The sequence below is a fragment of the Dromiciops gliroides genome, chromosome 4 (genome assembly GCF_019393635.1).
Source record: "Dromiciops gliroides isolate mDroGli1 chromosome 4, mDroGli1.pri, whole genome shotgun sequence".
Classification (NCBI taxonomy): Eukaryota; Metazoa; Chordata; class Mammalia; order Microbiotheria; family Microbiotheriidae; genus Dromiciops; species Dromiciops gliroides.
This window is the reverse complement of record NC_057864.1, coordinates 101,117,021-101,135,130: the sequence shown is the minus strand read 5'-3', so window position 1 is coordinate 101,135,130 and position 18,110 is coordinate 101,117,021. Positions and strand designations below refer to the sequence as shown.

At 40.6% G+C, this 18,110-nt stretch overlaps 1 protein-coding gene across 1 annotated transcript; it reads left to right on the top strand.

Moving 5' to 3' along the window:
• Nucleotides 1-8,071: 8,071 nt before the first annotated feature.
• On the top strand, nt 8,072-12,700 carry LOC122753385 (alpha-1,3-mannosyl-glycoprotein 4-beta-N-acetylglucosaminyltransferase C-like). The gene is made up of 3 exons (XM_044000756.1): nt 8,072-8,179; nt 9,321-9,474; nt 11,559-12,700. The coding sequence occupies exons 1-3, from the start codon at nt 8,072-8,074 to the stop codon at nt 12,698-12,700; spliced, it is 1,404 nt and encodes a 467-aa protein (XP_043856691.1).
• Nucleotides 12,701-18,110: the final 5,410 nt, after the last annotated feature.

The following is an 18,110-nucleotide window of genomic DNA, read 5'->3' as shown; positions in this document are numbered from 1 at the left end:
GTCCGGGACCTTTTTGGGGATCTTTGGAGACTCCCAGGAGCCTGTCCTTCTGAACAAGGACGTCCCTGCTGAGTTCAGCAGGTTTAGGGGTCTGGCTCTTGGTGAGGCTTCTCAGCATCCATGCCCGGAGAGAGAGAGAGACTTAAAAGCCAACCAGACACAGGGGTGCCGGCTAAAGTAATGAGGAGTATCCGGATTGGTTCGGTCACAACGTGTGCACAGACCCAGACTGGTGAGTAACTGGGTGACCATTCAGGGGGATTTCTAGGAAGAAATCGGGAACCCCTAGTTATCATCCTAAGGTCTGTTGAAGTTTTGCAGGGTTGAACAGGTCACTAGGACTGAATAGACACCCTGATACGAGATACAGAATTAACCTTAGGGTGCCCTCTACGTCCTATTGAGTTTGCGGGGTTGAAAAGGTCTGGGGACGCCCAACCAACAATAGACACCCCGAACAAAATATAGGAATGCCCCTAGGGGGGGTTTAGTACCTGTTGTTTGCAGGATTGAAAAACCGGCTAGATGGTAGAGACCTTTTAAAGGTGGAGGTCCATGCTGAGCCAGGGTTGAATAGACATCCCGAGCAAAAACAGGAGCCGGGTGAGTTCAGGGTTAAAAAGTCCAGACCAGGCTAGGATCTTGAACAAAATACGGGTAGAACATCTAGAGTAGGGCAAGTTTAAAGAGCCAGAGGAGGCTGGAAAAAAATCCTGGGTTAGATAATTGCAAGGAGACCTTTTCAATTGAAATTAAAAGTAGAGGTCCAGGAGTAAAAATTCCATCAAAATAACTGTATTGACAAAAGAAGAAGAAAGGGAAATTGATCCTTGCAGTCTGGGTTAGAGAAGGGACTGAGAAGGGGATTGTAGAATTGTAAATTACTCAGAATTTGAATTGAGCCATTGGAATGTGATCTGTCTGCAGCCTTAGGTAAAAGGTTGCTGACCACAAAGGAGAAAGAGTGAGTGTGAAGTTTGTTCTTAGGGAACACCTAAAGTTTGTAATAGGCAGATTAAAGAAGAGAATTCCCTAGGTCTATCTTAAAATAGATAAATGGGGTTCTTTGGTGAGATATTGGCTAAACTGCCACTTTGCTAGTTTCAGATGGTTTAAGTATGTTGAGAAGGTATGAGCAAGTTTAAGTGACTAAGTAAGGAGGTTAGGAAACTGGTTAGGAAACTGTTTGCAGGCTTACATGGTCTGAAGTGCTGTGATTTAAGTATTTATGATTGATAAAAGAAAAGTGTGCCCTGTCTGCATTGACAGTGTGACTAGGAACATGAGAATGAATAATTAGGAATATTAAAAAAAAAGAAAGAAAGAAAGAAAGAAAGGAAAGCCACCCCTTCCCCTTTTTCTGCTGTGGGGGGAGGAGAGAGCAAAAGTCTGTGCTTGGAATTTAGAAGGAAAAGTTTTGTTTAATTGAAGAAGCTACCCTTAAAAAGAAAAAAACAACTGGCTAGGTTAAGGAAGTGGGGGAGGAGCAGAGGGAATCTTGCTGCTCTGGCATTGTCTTTCAGACTGAATTGGAGGACTAAATGTGGCATTAAAATATTCCTTTAAACTAGCAAAAGAAAAGTTTGTGTTATTAGGGAATCAAGAAGGGTAATTGAATTTGATTGGGCTATCTATTTAAGAAACTTTGGGAATCATACAAACTATATACTGCCACTTTAAAAATTTTCTTTTGTAATGGAACTGTTTAAGGAGAAACAAAAACAAGAAAATAGGAAGTGTTTAGATTAAGTGATTATGGGATGAATTAATACTAATATGAAATTATCAATGAGGTTCTATACGATATCGTTCAGAAAACAAATTGAGGTTTAATTGAATTAATTCTGATTTAACTCTAAGTGAAATATATACTGTTCTATTTGTGTAACTTTAAGCTGACTACCTCAAGGTGATTTGTAATATGGAAAGGAAAAGTGCCCAATAGTTTAATAGTTTATTGTATTGGAGATATGGTCAGATTTGGACTCTCTAAATTACTTTGGGTTATGAATTTAATTGAATGTGATAATGGTTTTCTGTGAAGTGGGCATAGTAAGAATATTATCAGCTGTATATTAAGGCTTTAAGATCCAACAGATCCTCAGTAAAGTATAGTGATTTGCTTTTTTTCTAAAAGTTAGAAGTTTGATGGGATCTCTTTGTGAAATGTAATTTGGTATTACAGGGGGATGGGACTTGAAATCCTTAGCGCAGTCTCTTATCTTGAAGGAAAGAAAGAAATGAAATCTAGAGATAAAAAAAAAAACTGGCTAAAAAAAAAAAAGAAACTGCTGGATTACTTTAAGTTGTATTGTGATCTGGTATACTGTAGTTTGAAAGAACAACAACTACAACTACAACAAGAGATAATGAGAGGATTTAAAAAGGGGCCTAGTAAAATTTGTTATAATTGGAATGGGTTATTTGAATATTTCCTCTTTGGTTTGGAAGAAGCTGAAATTCCTCCCCACTGCAAACACTTTAGATGAGAGAGAAGGGGAGCAGAGATAAAGTTAAGCTAATTTGTTGCAATGGCGATTTGATATTGATAACAATCATGTTCAAACCTACTGTGATTTGTGAAATTGTATTAATTAATGGAAAAAGCTTTTCTGGAATCCTGAATATCTGAATATTTGAGTTTCATTCTTAAGGTTTGGTGTATATTTCTATTATGAGAATGGACAAAGTGAAAGTTTGTTATTGTAACATTGAATTAATTGGTTATTGAATTAATACTAGAACATCTAAATAATTTGTAAACTATGAGAAAGATCTTGCTGTTTTGATCTGGATTTATTGGTGCTAAGCAATAGTTAAATTGGTGCCTGAACTTGTCATGTATGACATGTTAGTGAACAATAAGTAACTTATGAGCTATCTTATATCATCTTAACAGGGAATCTGAAGTTTACTTATGTTTTTAATTAATTGGAATTAGAACATGTGTGTAGAAACACATGCAAACTAGTTGTCACTTTAAAGATGTTCCCATTGTTTAGGGGAATTCTGAGGACAGTATCTTATGTTTAACATCTAAACCCATTTTACCATGTGCAATTGTGTGGGGCATTTTCTAGTTTGTTCCCAGTATGCAATTTGGGATTGCTTACACTTATTTCAACCATTGCTTGTTATTGAGCATCTCAAAGCAGATTCGTTTGTGTAGTGCTAATCTGGGGATGAAAAACCTATTTAAGCACAAGAATAGTTAATACTTGCTGTCTAGGATATGTGATCCTTGAGAAGTGAATTCACTTTTAGTGCTGATTGTTGGGACTTGCTATTTAAGATGTTATGGGACTATTAATTATTATTGCTCTGAGTTTGACTCCAGTTATTACTATTAAGGAATGGTGAGCCATATGATTCATGATACCAGCAACCCTATAGGGGTTTTACATGTGTGCACTGCAGGTGGAGTTCTCTTGGGAAAGGATGGGAGACCAACTGTTTGGCAAAGGCTGAGGTAGGTGTCTCCTGACTCGGTTTCCCCAAATATTACATATGGAATGTAAGCTCTCCCATCTGGCTGATGTTAAGTCTGACATATTGCATTGGTTGTCTACAAAACTTCTACTGGGAGTTGGGAAAGTACCTTTCCCCCAGAGCTTTGTTCTTTTTCTTTTGTGGCAAGTTCCTATAATCATGTCACTTGATAAGCACGAACACAATATTGTCTCTTCATCCCTAGATTAATACTGTAATATCTGGGTGAGATGCAGGTTTAAGATTTAAGCTATTTGGGGGCAGCTAGGTGGCGCAGTGGATAAAGCACCGGCCCTGGAGTCAGGATACCTGAGTTCAAATCCGGCCTCAGACACTTAACACTAGCTGTGTGACCCTGGGCAAGTCACTTAACCCCAATTGCCTCACTAAAAAAAAAAAAAAGATTTAAGCTATTTGCCTTAGAAATTCTAGTCCCTTTCAGAATCTGAACAACTAGAATGTATAAGCATTTAGCCTTGTCATCTGTCTGTTATTAGTTATGCATGTTAGAAATTGAACCAGAGACATCTCAAGTCTGTTTCAAGAAAACAGAGAAGAGTAAAATATAGAATGTTTTGTTATATAAGTTTATTGTGTAATGTAGAAATAATATCTGTCTATAGAGCATGTCCTGTAATACAAACATGGTTTATTATGGACAACTTATTTGACATGCACTGTTTTGAAATTAATTGGTTAAATGTCATCCTAAGTCTTTTATTAGAATTGAAGTTAACTTGGTAACTCTTATGTAAGTTCATTTGTGGTCATCTTCTTACAAAGGTATTTTGTAACCTAAGTTTTATGTGAGGATTACATCTTAAACAATTGAGTGAAAACTTTTGGAGAAATAAAGTGAAATGGATATAGATGTAATTTGGAAAAATTTAAGGGTTCTGCCATCAGTGGCATTTTGAAACATTTAGATTATATGGCTTGCATGTAGCAAGATAGTGGTAACCCTTTGATTTGTTGTTAATAATGTCTGTCAGATACAGAACTAGGTAAAGCTTTGAACAGCACGGGGCATTCATGACACCTTTCACTGGATGAAGGACATTTGTGAACAGCTTTTCGCTCCTGATGCAGGATCTGGGGGTTCCTGGATTCACTCTTTTGGTTTGCCCCTTTTCCCTATTGTTGTCTTTTAAAATTTTTTGTCTTTGTCTCTTTAACCTCTTGATTGTTTTATCTAGGCTCAAGGCTTTCAATTTTATGTTAGCAATTCCAGACTATATACCCCCTTCATCATCTGGACCAGGCCTGCAAGGATTTCTGCACCTTCCACTGTCAGCTCTACACACATATTCAGCTGAAGCAGTTACAAAAGAAGAGATCTTCGCCCTCTTTTCCCTTAGCTATTGGAAGGAGGGGTGGGGAAATGTAGTGGTAGCATGGTGGGCTCGAGTCTAGTTGGGGATACTCAGGCCTAGAAGGGGCCAATTAGAAATTACTCTTTCCTTGGATAAAATTGGGAAAACAGTTGTATTTGCTATTTAAATTTGTTTTGTAAAAGGTTCTAATAGGGGCATCTGAGATCAAAGATGAAAATTGCTAAGTGAATGGACACTGGGAGCACATCACTGAAATTATAAAGAGGTTTTAAATCATATTTGTTGTTATAATATTGGTAGTTATTGACATGTATATGGTATATTGGGATAATTAATTAGACCCCAATTTACCTCCTGAAAGATGCCTATGGGACAGGATTAGGTATTCATTTGTAATTTTGGAGTTCTCCTTATACTTGTCCCTGTTTAGTCCCTTGCTTTATAGGTTTGATACAACGTGCAGTTCAACAGATGCAGCTGATGGTGACTCAGGAGTTCACTGAGAAAAGATTAAAGACCCTGATTCTGAAACTTCACGAAGGAGAGACTGGTGATGAGTTGGACTTGGACTGATGGGCTGAAATCCTGCATGGCTGAAGGGCTCAATGACAGTGACTCAAATCCAGAATATGCTCTCTGAGCATAAAAGAAAAATGGAGGATTGTATGATATGATTATGGATTTGAGTCAGATTAAACTCTGACCATGGGGTCTGGAAGGTACCCAGACCTGCCCCAGTATAGTTTGTTAGAAGTTTATTGCTTGTCAAAATTCTCACTGTCTCCTTTAAGTTTTATTGCCAATTAACAGTATTTTTACTTCTGCTCAGTCTCCCCACTTGTCAGCTACATATTAGTTTTGTCTGCAATCTATCATGTGTCAGAACCCCAGTCAGTGGGTCAGGGAGTTAGCCCACCAATTCAATACTCGGGACTCAAGAAGAAAGGACGGGACTCGGCACAGGATGCAGCCATTGAGTTGAGACCAGATGTTAAGTAACATTGTCTCTTTTTCTCAGAGCAGAATCCCCTTGGCCCTGGGGTCCCAACAATGGATTATTCTTTTCTTCCCAACATAGCCGAAGGTAAATTTTAACCCTGTCATCCTTATCTTTGAGAGACAGGGGCCTGGAGAGGGGAGTCAGTGGGAACTGTGAGATGTGAAACATCTGACTCTCACTCCCCTGTTTCCTTTTCCTTTGGTTTGACCTTGTTCCCCCTCCCCTTTTCCCCCTTGTCTCTGGAACACGTATGCATGTCTCCATACGCACCCTGGGTGAGACAAGATTGGATGTTAGATTGTGAGCTCATCCACCCTAGGTGTACGTGGGGACAGTCCTTTTCAAGATTACTATAAAAACCTAGAGGATTGGGCATATTTTTGCAAGACTTCAATGTGTAATTGGGTTTTGCCCGTCCTCATGAGGATGTAATAAATCTGTCTCTGCTTGACTTGTTGGTCTCCTCGAGTTATTTGGGTAAACTGAGGCAGTTTGCTCCATACACTAATATGTAGCTGACAAGTGGGGAGACTGAGCAGAAGTAAAAATACCGTTAATTGGCAATAAAACTTAAAGGAGACAGTGAGAATTTGACAAAGCAATAAACTTCTAAACGAACTATACTGGGGCAGGGCTGGGTACCTTCCAGACCCCATCCTCAGAGTTTAATCTGACTCAAATCCATAATCATATCATACAGTCTCATGATGGAGACCACCCAAGTCAGTGGGAAGAGTATTGGCTTTGGGTTCCTGGCCTGGGGCCACATCCTGCTTCTGGCTGGCATGGCTTTAACTATAGTGGGTAGGCAAGTCAGCTGAATTACTCTGGACTTCATTTTCCACAGCTATAAAATGATGGGGTTGAATTAGACAGCCTTTGAGACCTAAATCAATGATCTTCTGATGCCCATATGGTCCTCCTTGTCACAGACCCCTGAGGTTGAAGTGGTGGCTTGGTCCCTATTCAGAGGGAACAATGGTTGTTAGGGTACTGTCACCTGGGAGGGGCCATAACAAATTTATTTGGTAACTGTAGAAATCAGAGGAGACAAATTTTGTCCCCGTCAGTCTCTGTCCCCTGATCCTAGGAGTCCAGACCTAACTCCATTGCCTGTAGGGATTTTAAAGTTGTTTCCCCTGGATCTTTGGGTGAAGTCTGGGGTCTCTGAAATACCCTGCACTTAAGAGGCAACAGGTTGACTTACATGACAGACGAGCTTACCATCTGCAGTGGTTCTGAGGGGCTTGAATTGGCTGGGATTTCCTATTTAATTCTTTGCAATCCACTTATTGAACACTTCCTCCTTAGCCCTAGGGGAGCAGAAGGTAGATACCAAAAAAGGGAAAGACCTGTGGGTTGTCTAACTTAAAGAGAAAGCTAGGATAGCTAAAACCCAGGTTACAAACTGCTCCATCCTTATCTTACCCCTGGTTAACTGCTTCCATTCCCATCCTCTTCCAAGAGAATCCTAGCCAAGAGGTCAAGGGGAGGTTGATCAACAATTGAACAGGTAACAGGTGAGGAATTAGAGGAATACTGTACATTGCTATATATAGCCCTGTTATAAATATCAGCTTGATGGTCAGGAGCTGGAAAAGAAACCTAACTTCTTAACCTTCTTGTTTCTTCCCCCTTTCTCTTTTTTGGAACCATAACCTTTCCAATGCATTTCCCAACTCCAAGGATGCTATCCCTTGAATGCCCTGGTCCCTTCCTCTCTCATCACTCCCAGGAAGCCTGCCTTATTTTCACTGACACGTTGACTTCTAGATGCATATGACATATCATCCAAAAGGTTCTGAGAATCACTGCCATATACAGTTGATCTCTTCCACTATATGGCAAAGAAGTGTCTGTTCTGTTGTTGTTCAGTCATGACCAGCTCTTTGTGACCCCATTTGAGGTTTACCATTTCCTTCTCCAGATCATTTTATAGATGAGGAAACTGAGGCCAACAGGGTTAAGTGACTTGCCCAGGGTCACACTCAGCTAGTAAGTGCCTAAAGGTGGATTTGTACTCTATCCACTGAGCCACCCAGCTGTCTGTTCCCCACAGTGGATCTTTTCAGGTGGGAAAGAGCTAAAGACTCGGGAAATCAAACAGCAATCATGAACAGCTAGAAGGAAGGAGGGATCTCCAAAGGAGATAGAAAGATACTCTAAATCTCTGCAGAAATAGAAACTTCCCAGATCTCACAGACCCTACTTGGTTTTCTTTTCAGAGCTGAATCCCACCTGCAATGCCATGCATTGTTCCACTCGATGCTGTGTCCTGATCCTTCCTGCCTCCATTCTCCTGGGGTTCCTCCTCAGCCTGGGAGCTACCACAAAAATTGATGAAGATCAGGTCCCGGTGAGTAAGAGAGCCAAAGGTGAAATGAAAACAAGTGGGAGGCAATGGAAGGCAGCACCTATCAAGCTCCACATTGTGTGATGTAATATACACCACCTGGGCTATAAGAATTCAGAAGAGAGGGTTGGGGATTTAATGAAGGAAGGAATCAAGCATCTCTGGAATGCCTGCTATATGCCAGGCACTATACCTTTAAGGGCTTCCCAAATGTTATCTCATTTGACTCTCATAACAAAGTGAGAGCCAATATCATACTGGAAATAGGAAGGACCTTCACTGGGGCTTGGTAGAATCTGAACAAAGTAAATTGGGGTGGGGAACATCCTCAAATCTGTGGAGGCTGGTCAAGCTTAGTCCTGAAGAAGTGATGTGAGAACGTCAGCTAAGTTTACATGCCATCCTCAAGGTAACAATGGCACAGGGGTTCTTAGTATAGAGGAGTGACATGATCAGACTATATTGGATCGATTGGATGGGGGAGATTTGAAAGAGATAGAGGCAGACAGAGAGACACACAGAGACAGAGACATAAAGACAGAAAAAGAGAGACAGAGACACACAAAAAGAGACAGAGACACAGACAGAAAGAGACAGTGAGACAAAACAAGAAAAAGATTTGGTATCCAAGTGGGTATGTGGGGACAATGAGAGTGAGAACAGAAAGGTTTTGAACTTCTGAGTGAAGACATCCTCTGTTACACTTAGTTACTTCACTATTCAAGCCTTCACTCTCCAAAGCAGCCACTAGATGATTGTTTTATTTTGTTTTGTTTTGTTTGGGGTGGGGGGGAGGGAGGACTGAGAGAGAAAGACAATTGGTAAGCATGGAGCAGGGTTAGAACTTTCTTGGCACCTGTGTCATTGTTCCTGTGGGTACCTAGGTAAATAACTGTCCCCAGAACAGAACAGAAGAACTTCCAAGCTTGCACAGTGGAGGGGAAGGAGGTCAGAATAAGGAAGTGTTGGGGGGGAAGGAGGTAGGCATATTGTGTTGGAGATATGCCCCAAAGCCACTAAGAGGTGGCTTGTTGGATGATTACATAGCCCCCTTGGGGTCAGGCCAGCTCCCCACTTTGGAGACCAGAGCCCTGGAGGCTTTGAGTGGGGTGTCTGGCAAGGCTGAAGCTACTCCCATTCCCAGGAGGAAAAGAAGATCTTGGCTTGGATGATTGCCCAGGAGCAGATCACCTCTATGAGCAAAAGTCACTTGAGGAACTTCAAAGAAATCCAGAACCCCTCAGAGCTTAGGAATGCCTCCTATCAACAGCTGGCTGGAACCCTGCCCATAAAGAAAAGTAAGATGCATCAAGGGGACCAGGGGAGACATGGGGTCATGGATGTAAATATGGAAGGAATCTCAGAGGCCATCAAGTCCAACCCTCTCATTTAACAAATGGCACTGAGACAGGTAAAAGTGACTTTGCCAGGGTTGCACAAGTGTCTGAGGCAGGATTCTAATGGAAGTGTTCTGATTCCAAGCACAACACTTTATTCACTCCATCAGTTAGGAAGCCTAGAGCCCTCAGGAGGGGAAAGAATATAACAGCTGATAGGAAGATGGTAAGTAGGAAGAAGAAAAAAAGAAGGATATTGGGGGGGGGATTAGGGGGAAAAGTACTGGCAGGCAGGGCTGTTGCCCATGACACTTTAAATGTAGAAACCTGGAATTCTGAGTCCATTATTCTCCCCAAACTCAGTCTGCACTAAGACCAGTAACATAAAGACCGGCATAAAGACCTTCCATCTGCCACCAAACCAGACCGTCCTCGGGTCAATTCCATGCTTAGTAAGCATTCTTATCCGAACTTTGGGAAGAGGGAGAGGGGAGAGAAGGGGAGAGCAAGAATTATGGCAGAGAAGCTGCATAAAAAGAGAAGGAAAAGGTGAGAAAGCCCAAACATGCTCTTCTTGGAAGAGGTAGAGTAGGGGGAAGGGAAGGTGTGTGTAGAATCCTGCATAAAAAGTCGGACCTTTTTCATTGTTGGTGAGTTTTGCTGAACTGTTTTTCCTCCTTGTTTCAATTCTTTATTCTAGGGATAGAGACTCTCTGGTAGGGTTACATTGGGAAATGTAGGTGATATGAAACCTTTTTTTTTTTTTTTTAAGTGAGGCAATTGGGGTTAAGTGACTTGCCCAGGATCACACAGCTAGTTAGTGTTAAGTGTCTGAGGCCGGATTTGAACTCAGGTACTCCTGACTCCAGGGCCAGTGCTCTATCCACTGCGCCACCTAGCTGCCCCAGATATGAAACCTTTTAAGAGAAGGAATGAGTTCATGGGGGTAAATGGGTGTTTTCATTGTATACAAGAACCCCAGAACTTTAGGGTCCTTATAGGGCTCTATAAATTATCTAATCCAAGTTTCATCCATCTATGTCAGTCAGTTACTCAACAAACATTTTTTAAAGAGCCTACCCTGTGCTGAGTGCTGGGGATACAAAGAAAGGAAAAAACACTTTCTCTTCTCTCAAGAATCATACATCTAGTGGAGGACAACATACAAATAGCCACATATATACAAGGTAGAAATAAGGCAAATGGGAGGTAATGCCATCCATCCCCTGTGGCACCAGAGACAATGCTGAGAAGCTGGGTCAGAGCTATTTCTGGGCATATTTTGAAGTAAGCAAGCCTTATTTCTGGTGTATTCTTATATTCCCTTTCATTCTCCCCATTCCTGGGTGCCAGATACACAGTCTTACCACCACCCTCCATGAGGAGCAAATAAATGGAGATTTAACTTAAACCTCTAAGTAAGTAGCATTACTTTACTTATCTGGTTCATCCCCCAGGGTAGGGAGAAAGAAATCATGAAAGTGGAAAGAGAAGAAAGGGGAACAGAAGTGAAATTCCTAGGAAGTATCTCAAACCCTACCTTAGGGTTCAGCAAAAACTCACCAACAAGCAAATTAGGAGCATGGAATGGTTTATTTGTCAGATCTATGGATAATGGAAGGATGTAGGACCAAAGAAAATACAGAGAGTATTACAAATGTAAAATAGGTAATTTTGATTATATATAATGAAAAAGGGTTTTTGCACAAACAAAACCAATGTAACCAAAATTAGAAGGAAAGCAGAAAACTGAGGGAAATTTTTGTAAAAAGTATATCTGGGGCAGCTAGGTGGTACGGTGGATAAAGCACCGACCCTGGATTCAGGAGTACCTGAGTTCAAATCTGACTTCAGACACTTGACACTTACTAGCTGTGTGACTCTAGGCAAGTCACTTAACCTTCATTGCCCCACAAAAAAAAAAAGTATACCTGATAAAGGCCTCATTTCTCAAATATATAGAGAATTGAGTCAAATTTATAAAGATACAAGTAATTTTTCATCTCTTTCTATTACTAACTCTACTACTGGTGTTTCCTTCTCAGAGCTGATGACTGTAGGTCTGTCCTCTATGCAGCATCCCCAGGGCAACTACCTCATGAGTACCTTAAAATCACTGTTCCTTGCTTCCTCTAAGGATGAGCTGAAGGATATCCTAGTGCTAGTCTACTTGACTGTTCTTGATCCTACTTGGTTCAATGAGACCATCACTGACATTGTCAAGACCTTCAGTACACAAACACTGGAAGGGCAGTTGCTGGTGATCCGTTCCTTATCTACTCCCTATCCTCCCATGAGGGCACTGAAAACTAACCTCAGTGAGGCCTACTCCAGTATGGTCCAATTTAATCAGAATGTGGCCCATGCCTTACTCATGAACTTTGCTGCCAACCTCTCTAACTATTTCCTGATGCTTGAAGATAACGTCCACTGTTTGCCCAACTTTATCACCTGCATGTGGAGAGAGATGGTGACCTGGGAGACGGATGACTGGGTGCTAATGGAATTCTCAACATGGGGCTTTGTTGGCAAACTCTTGCATTCCAGTGACCTCCCCCGGCTGGCTCAATTCTTCTTCCTCTACAGGGAGATACCCCCTGAAATTCTTCTCTACCATTTCCGAAAGCTGCTCGATCAGGACCATCCCATCCAATTCAGCCCCTCCCTCTTCCATCAGGTGGGCTTCACCTTCAATAAGAGCAGCTCCAACAAGCCAGAATACAGGGAGGTCAGGAATATGGACACAGAGGAAGAACCCAACAACCCACCTGCAACTGTCTACAGTAATTTGCAGATTGTAAATCATGTTTCTCCCCAAAAGGCCTACATCCTAGGTGAGGAAGGGTTCTTCTGGGCACTGGAGCCTAAGGTTGGCAACCATTTAACTGTGATTTTGGCCAAGGCAGCCATGGTAAGTCGGGTGCAGGTCTTGACAGGTAGAGACCAAGAAAACAATGAGAAGCTGAAGGATGGAAGAGTAGAATTAGGCTATGGTTCCAAGGGAGAAGGAAAAGCCTGTACCCACTACATTCTGCTGGGGTCACTGGTAAATGGGAAGCTGGACTATAAGATGCTGAATAAAAAGACAGGGAAGAATGTGAGATGCCTAAAGCTAATAGTGAGTACCTCTCAGCATGGCAAAGTAATGATCAAGCACATTAACATTTGGAGTAAGCCTGCACAATAGAAAAAGATTGAGAGAATGATGGAAAGATTTGCGGGATCCCAGGGTGGGAGCTTGAACTGAAACAAGGGATAAAATTAAAATCTTGAAATCACTATTGAAGTCTCCTTTGGGCCCTGTCCCTACTGAACAGGAAGGATGCAATTTGATTGAGATTGTCTGCCCCTTGTAGACAAAGGACCTCTCTCTGTTTTTCTGTTTGTTTGTTACCTATCTTTGTCTTGCCCACTAACATCACAGGGTTTATTGAATCCAGAGATGAAAAGCATCTCAAAGCATGAAATCCCTTCCATAATATCCCTAACACAAGTGTTCATCTAATCTCTGATTGAAGATATTTTGGTAAGAGGAAGCTTAACTATATAGATTGTGAGTGAGCTCCTTGAGGGCAGGGATTGTTTTGCCTCTCTTTGTATCCCTAGTGCTTAGCAAGATGTCCAGCACTAGTAAGTACATTTTTAAAAATGCTAGTTGGTTTGACTTGATTTGACCAACTATTCCCAAAGGCAACCCATTCTGTTTTGTGACATCCTAATGGAAATTTTTTTCTTAAATTGAGTCAATATCTGTCTTCCTAAGCTTTCATTCATTGGCCCTAGTTCTGCCCTAGAGATAGAACAACTCTAATCTCCCTCCCACATGACAACCCTTTAAATAGTTGAAGCCTAGTAACATAACCCATACCACCATATTTAGTCTTCTCTAGGATGAAAATCCCTAGTTCCTTCACCTGATCATCACACAGTAGGGATCATAATGTTTTTCACCATGTTAGTTTGCCCTCCTTTGTCTTCCATTTTGGAAATATCCCTTCTAAAATATGGCATCTAGAACTGGACATAATATTCAAGTTGTGGCTTGATAAGGCCAATCCAATTTGACCATGGTGTGAGAATTGGATTTACAGAGAGCAACTATTCAATGGCCTTCTTTACTTATGGTATTATACTTCTAATAGTGAAACTTAAGGTAGAATAAATTTTGGGGGTTCCACTGTGGAGTGCTAGAATGCTAGATTTGGAGTCAGGGGTCTTGGTTTTGAATCTCAGCTCCACTACCTACGTAACAAGGAGCAACCCCATTTAATTTCTCTGAGCCTCAGGTTTCAGGTGTAAAATGAGGGGGGTTAGACTAGATTGTTGACCAATCAAGCAAGGTGGGAGCTGTCCTAGGGTGCTGGGAATTGTAAGAAAATAATGGGCTTTACCAGCGCCCAAAGGCCCCAGATTGATTGGATTGATTAGATTGACTAACTTAGCTGATTAACGTACTGAAAGTTAATTCAATTGAAACCATACCTGCCTGACCCTCAAGAGGGTATTGCTCTCTGAAGCTGTGGACTCTGACCTCAACACGGGGCCACCCTCAAGTCCAGTGAACCAATGGATTTGGGTGATGCTAGCCAATTAGCTTTGAAGCAGGGTGGAAGGACTGCCTCTCCTTGGGATGCAGAAGAAAGATCCTGGGGCAGTTCATTGCTCAAATAGGCTGGTGGTGGAGGAATTGAGGACCTGGGATAGATAGGTTTTTCTCGGCTTTCTGACCCAGGTGTTATCTTTTTACTAATAAATGCTTAATGCCAAAACTTAGTGCTAAAACTTCTAATTTATAAGTAAACCCTAGCTAGTTTTCCCTACACTTGGGACAGGAATAAGGCAACCACACATTTAATTTTAAATGTCACAGTTGGCAACCAAGAAAGGGGGTGCTGAACCCCTCAATCTTCTGGTCTTCATTGCAAAAGAAGTTGAGTAAGAAATTTTCTCCTATTTTCATGTGCCTGTCTCTTTAAATTTTCAAATGGATTTCTTCAACCTCCTAAGTACTTTAGTCTGGTTAATCAGAAAAACAAGGAGATAAGATCATGTCAATGCTTCATTTTTGTGGATTTTCTATTTTAATTTTTAATTCTATTTATCTTTATGTTATAGATGTGGATTGGGGTTTTTTATTTTCTACTTTTTTTTGTAATTTTATTTATCTTTGTATTTTAGTAAGGCATATTCAGAATTATAATATGGGGACTAAAAATGCCGAACCCTACTATATAATACAGGGGTCTCCCCTAGAAAGGATACTCACAGCATGAGATTCATATAAGCTACTGATTCAGCCAGGCATGAAAAAAAGAAAGCTTATCAAACTGTGTTTTAAGTGGCATGAAAAATATTTTAGCTTATTAGAGGTCCAGTGGCTGGAGTGCAGATCTGTAAGTATAAAGAACATAACAATCCCTACTCCTAAAGAGATTACATTTAAAAATTTAAAAATGACTAATGGTAATATTTTACATAATTGCACATGTATAACCTATATCTGATTGTTTACTGCTTCAGGGAGGGGAAAGGGGAGGGAGGGAGGGATGGATGAAGGGATAGAATTTGGAACTTTAAATAAAACTGTTTAACTTTAAATAAAAATGTTTGTGTTTTTTTTTTAAGAGATTACATTCTGAGCAGGGAGATAATAAAGTGTCTCAAAAGACTAACTGAAAGGTAATTAAATACATGAAAGTTTGGGGGCTTTATGTAGAAGATGAGCAGCTAGGTGACACAACGTATAGATAAAAGTGTTAGACTTGGATTCAGGAAGACCTGAATCCATATCCTGCCTCTGTCCCTTACTGTGTGACCCTAGGAAAGTCATTTAACTCTTCTCAGCCCCAGCTTTTTCATCTATAAAATGGGAATAATGATAACTCTTACCTCATAAAGTCGTTGTTAGGGTCTAAAGTGTTCTGTAGACCTTAAAATGCTATGTAATTGTTATCTAGTATTGTTGTTTATTTGTCCTTGAGCTTTGACTTAAAGGAATTGATTCAGTGAGGTAGAAGGAAGAAGGGGGAACATACCAAGACATGTAGGAGCAATGCAAAGGCATTGAGACTAGGGATGGGGCATTATGTATGAGGAACAGAGAGAACTGGATGATAGAGTGTAGAAGAGGAAGTGATGTCCAATGAGGCTAGAAAGATAGGTTGGGGCCAGGTTGTGAAAGGCTTTAGAAACTAAAGAAGAGTTTTTAGTTTATCCTAGAGACAATAGAAAGCCACTGAAATTGATTGAGAAGGGAAATCACATGGTCAGATATGCAATTAAAGACAATTACTTTCCTAGCTGTTATGGATAGCCTGGAGTGGGAAGAGACTTGGAAATCATGGTGGAGATTGTTGGAATAATCAAGGAGAGAGGTCATAATAATTATGTGACTAGAGAGAAGGTGTCAGATGCAAGAGAGGTTTTAAAGGTAAAACTAAGATTTGGCAACCAACTGGCTAGATGGGGTGAGGAAAGGAGAGAAGGGGAAACAAGTATTACTGAGCAGCTCCTGTGTGCCCAACACTGTGCTAAATGCTTTACAGATAGATATCCATTTGATCTTCACAACAACCCTGTGAAGTAGGTGCTATGGTCATCTTTATTTAAAAGATGAGAAAACTGAGACTAGGAGAAGTTCCCACTTCAGGGAGGCTACTGAAGTATTATAGGGGTTCCACAAATCCTTATTGGTGCCAAGCATTGTAATTTTGATCTTTATTTAGCCCCATCAAAACATGCAGTGTTTAATAAATAAGCAAATATTCCTTCTATAGCCTATAGTGTCTCACGTGTATATTACTATCTTCCAAATGTTAGGTAGATATAATTGATTTTTGTTTGTTTTGATGAGGCAATTGGGGTTAAGTGACTTTCCCAGGGGCACACACACACACAGCTAGTAAGTGTTAAGTGTCTGAGGCCGGATTTGAATTCAGTTCCTCCGGAATCCAGGGCTGGTGCTCTATCCACTGTGCCACCTAGCTGCCCCTAGGTAGATATAATTGTAATTAAGTATAATTATATTAATAATTGTATTGAATAAATATTGGGTTCATTCAAAAGTGTCACTGAATTCATAGTAGCTTTTGTCATCATGTACTTGCTCAAGCAACAAACACTAATAACCACTGTTACATATGCATCTACAGATTGTATCAACCAATAGAATGTAAACTCCTTGAGGGCAGAGATTATTTTATTTTTGCCTTTGCATCTCCAGCATCTAGCACTGTCTGCCACATGGTACATGTTAGTCAATCAAAAAGTACATATTAATTTTTAGACAGATAGATAGAACTTACTATAGGTAATGATTACTATATGCCAAGCACTGGGCTAAGATTGAGAATACAAATATAAGCAGTAAGAAAGTGCCTGCCCTCAGGAAGCTTACATTCTAATGGAGCAAGGGATTGGAGGAAGGTAGAGAGGAGTAGGTGGAAAAGTCTAATAAATTGGGAGTGAATCCAAGAGTGTGGATGGCCTGGGTATCCCCATGAAATGATGGTCCAGATTTACTTTGTGCCAGGCACTGTTTAGTACTGGGGATAAAAAGAACAAGGGGGCAGCTAGGTGGCACGGTAGATAAGACACTGGCCCTGGATTCAGGAGGACCTGAGTTCAAATCCGGCCTCAGACATTTGACACTAGCTGTGTGACCCTGGGGAAGTCACTTAACCCTCATTGCCCAACCAAAAAAAAAAAAAGGCAAAAACACAGAATTTATGTTCTAATGGGGAAGACGGTGAGCAAACCTCTTCGTACATAAAGATATACACAGGATGGTCATCTTTAAGGGAAAGGGGATGAGAGGGATCGAGGAAAAGCCATCTGCGGAAGGTGGGATTTGAGTTGAGTCTTGAAGAAAACCAGGGAAACTATGAGCTGGAGTTAAGGAGGGAGAACACTCCAGGCAGGCATGGGGGAAGGGGGGGGACAGTCAGATATCCTATATGAGGCAAGAACGCCAGTATTGATGAATCACAAAGTACTCAGAGGGGAGTGAAGTGTAAGAAAACTGGAAAGGTAGGAAAGTGCTTAATAAATACTTGCTGACTGACTTTAAACTGGGTTTTCCCTCCATTTATTGCTGCCATTTTATAAAACAATACTGTTCATAATTTGCCACCATCCTCTGGAAGATTTGACAAATGAATTTCTTTTCTAAACTAGACTTTTCCTTAGCTGCTGTCTCTTGACAAGTTATGTTTTCTGACTAAGGTGGCCTTTAGGTTCCTTTGGTCTCTTTGTTCTAGCATTTGATTTTCAAATGCTAAATTGGTTACATTTCTGTATAAAATTCTGCTAGAATGTGTGTCTGTCCATTCTTCTATCCATAGCCTATTTTTGCATAAATCAGTAACTTACCTAAATTGGTCAGGATGAAGTTATTTTAATTTGACACTATTATTTTTCTGGTTCTTATTCTTCCTTTTAGCTCCTTTATTTTTGCTCAACAATTCAGCTAGCTACTCACAGACAGCTGACTCAGAAATTACTCCCACCTCAATAATGAGCCATTTCCCGTTTGTTAAAATAGAATTAATATCATGTTTGCTGATGTTATTCAGTTATTGTGAAAGAATGCTGTATCC

Bases quoted from the DNA above. Each gene is read 5' to 3' on its own strand.
- LOC122753385 (XM_044000756.1), top strand. From the start codon at position 8,072: ATGCATTGTTCCACTCGATGCTGTGTCCTGATCCTTCCTGCCTCCATT. The intron at 8,180-9,320 runs GTGAGTAAGAGA...TCCCATTCCCAG, and splicing joins TTGATGAAGATCAGGTCCCG to GAGGAAAAGAAGATCTTGGC. The intron at 9,475-11,558 runs GTAAGATGCATC...TTTCCTTCTCAG, and splicing joins AACCCTGCCCATAAAGAAAA to AGCTGATGACTGTAGGTCTG.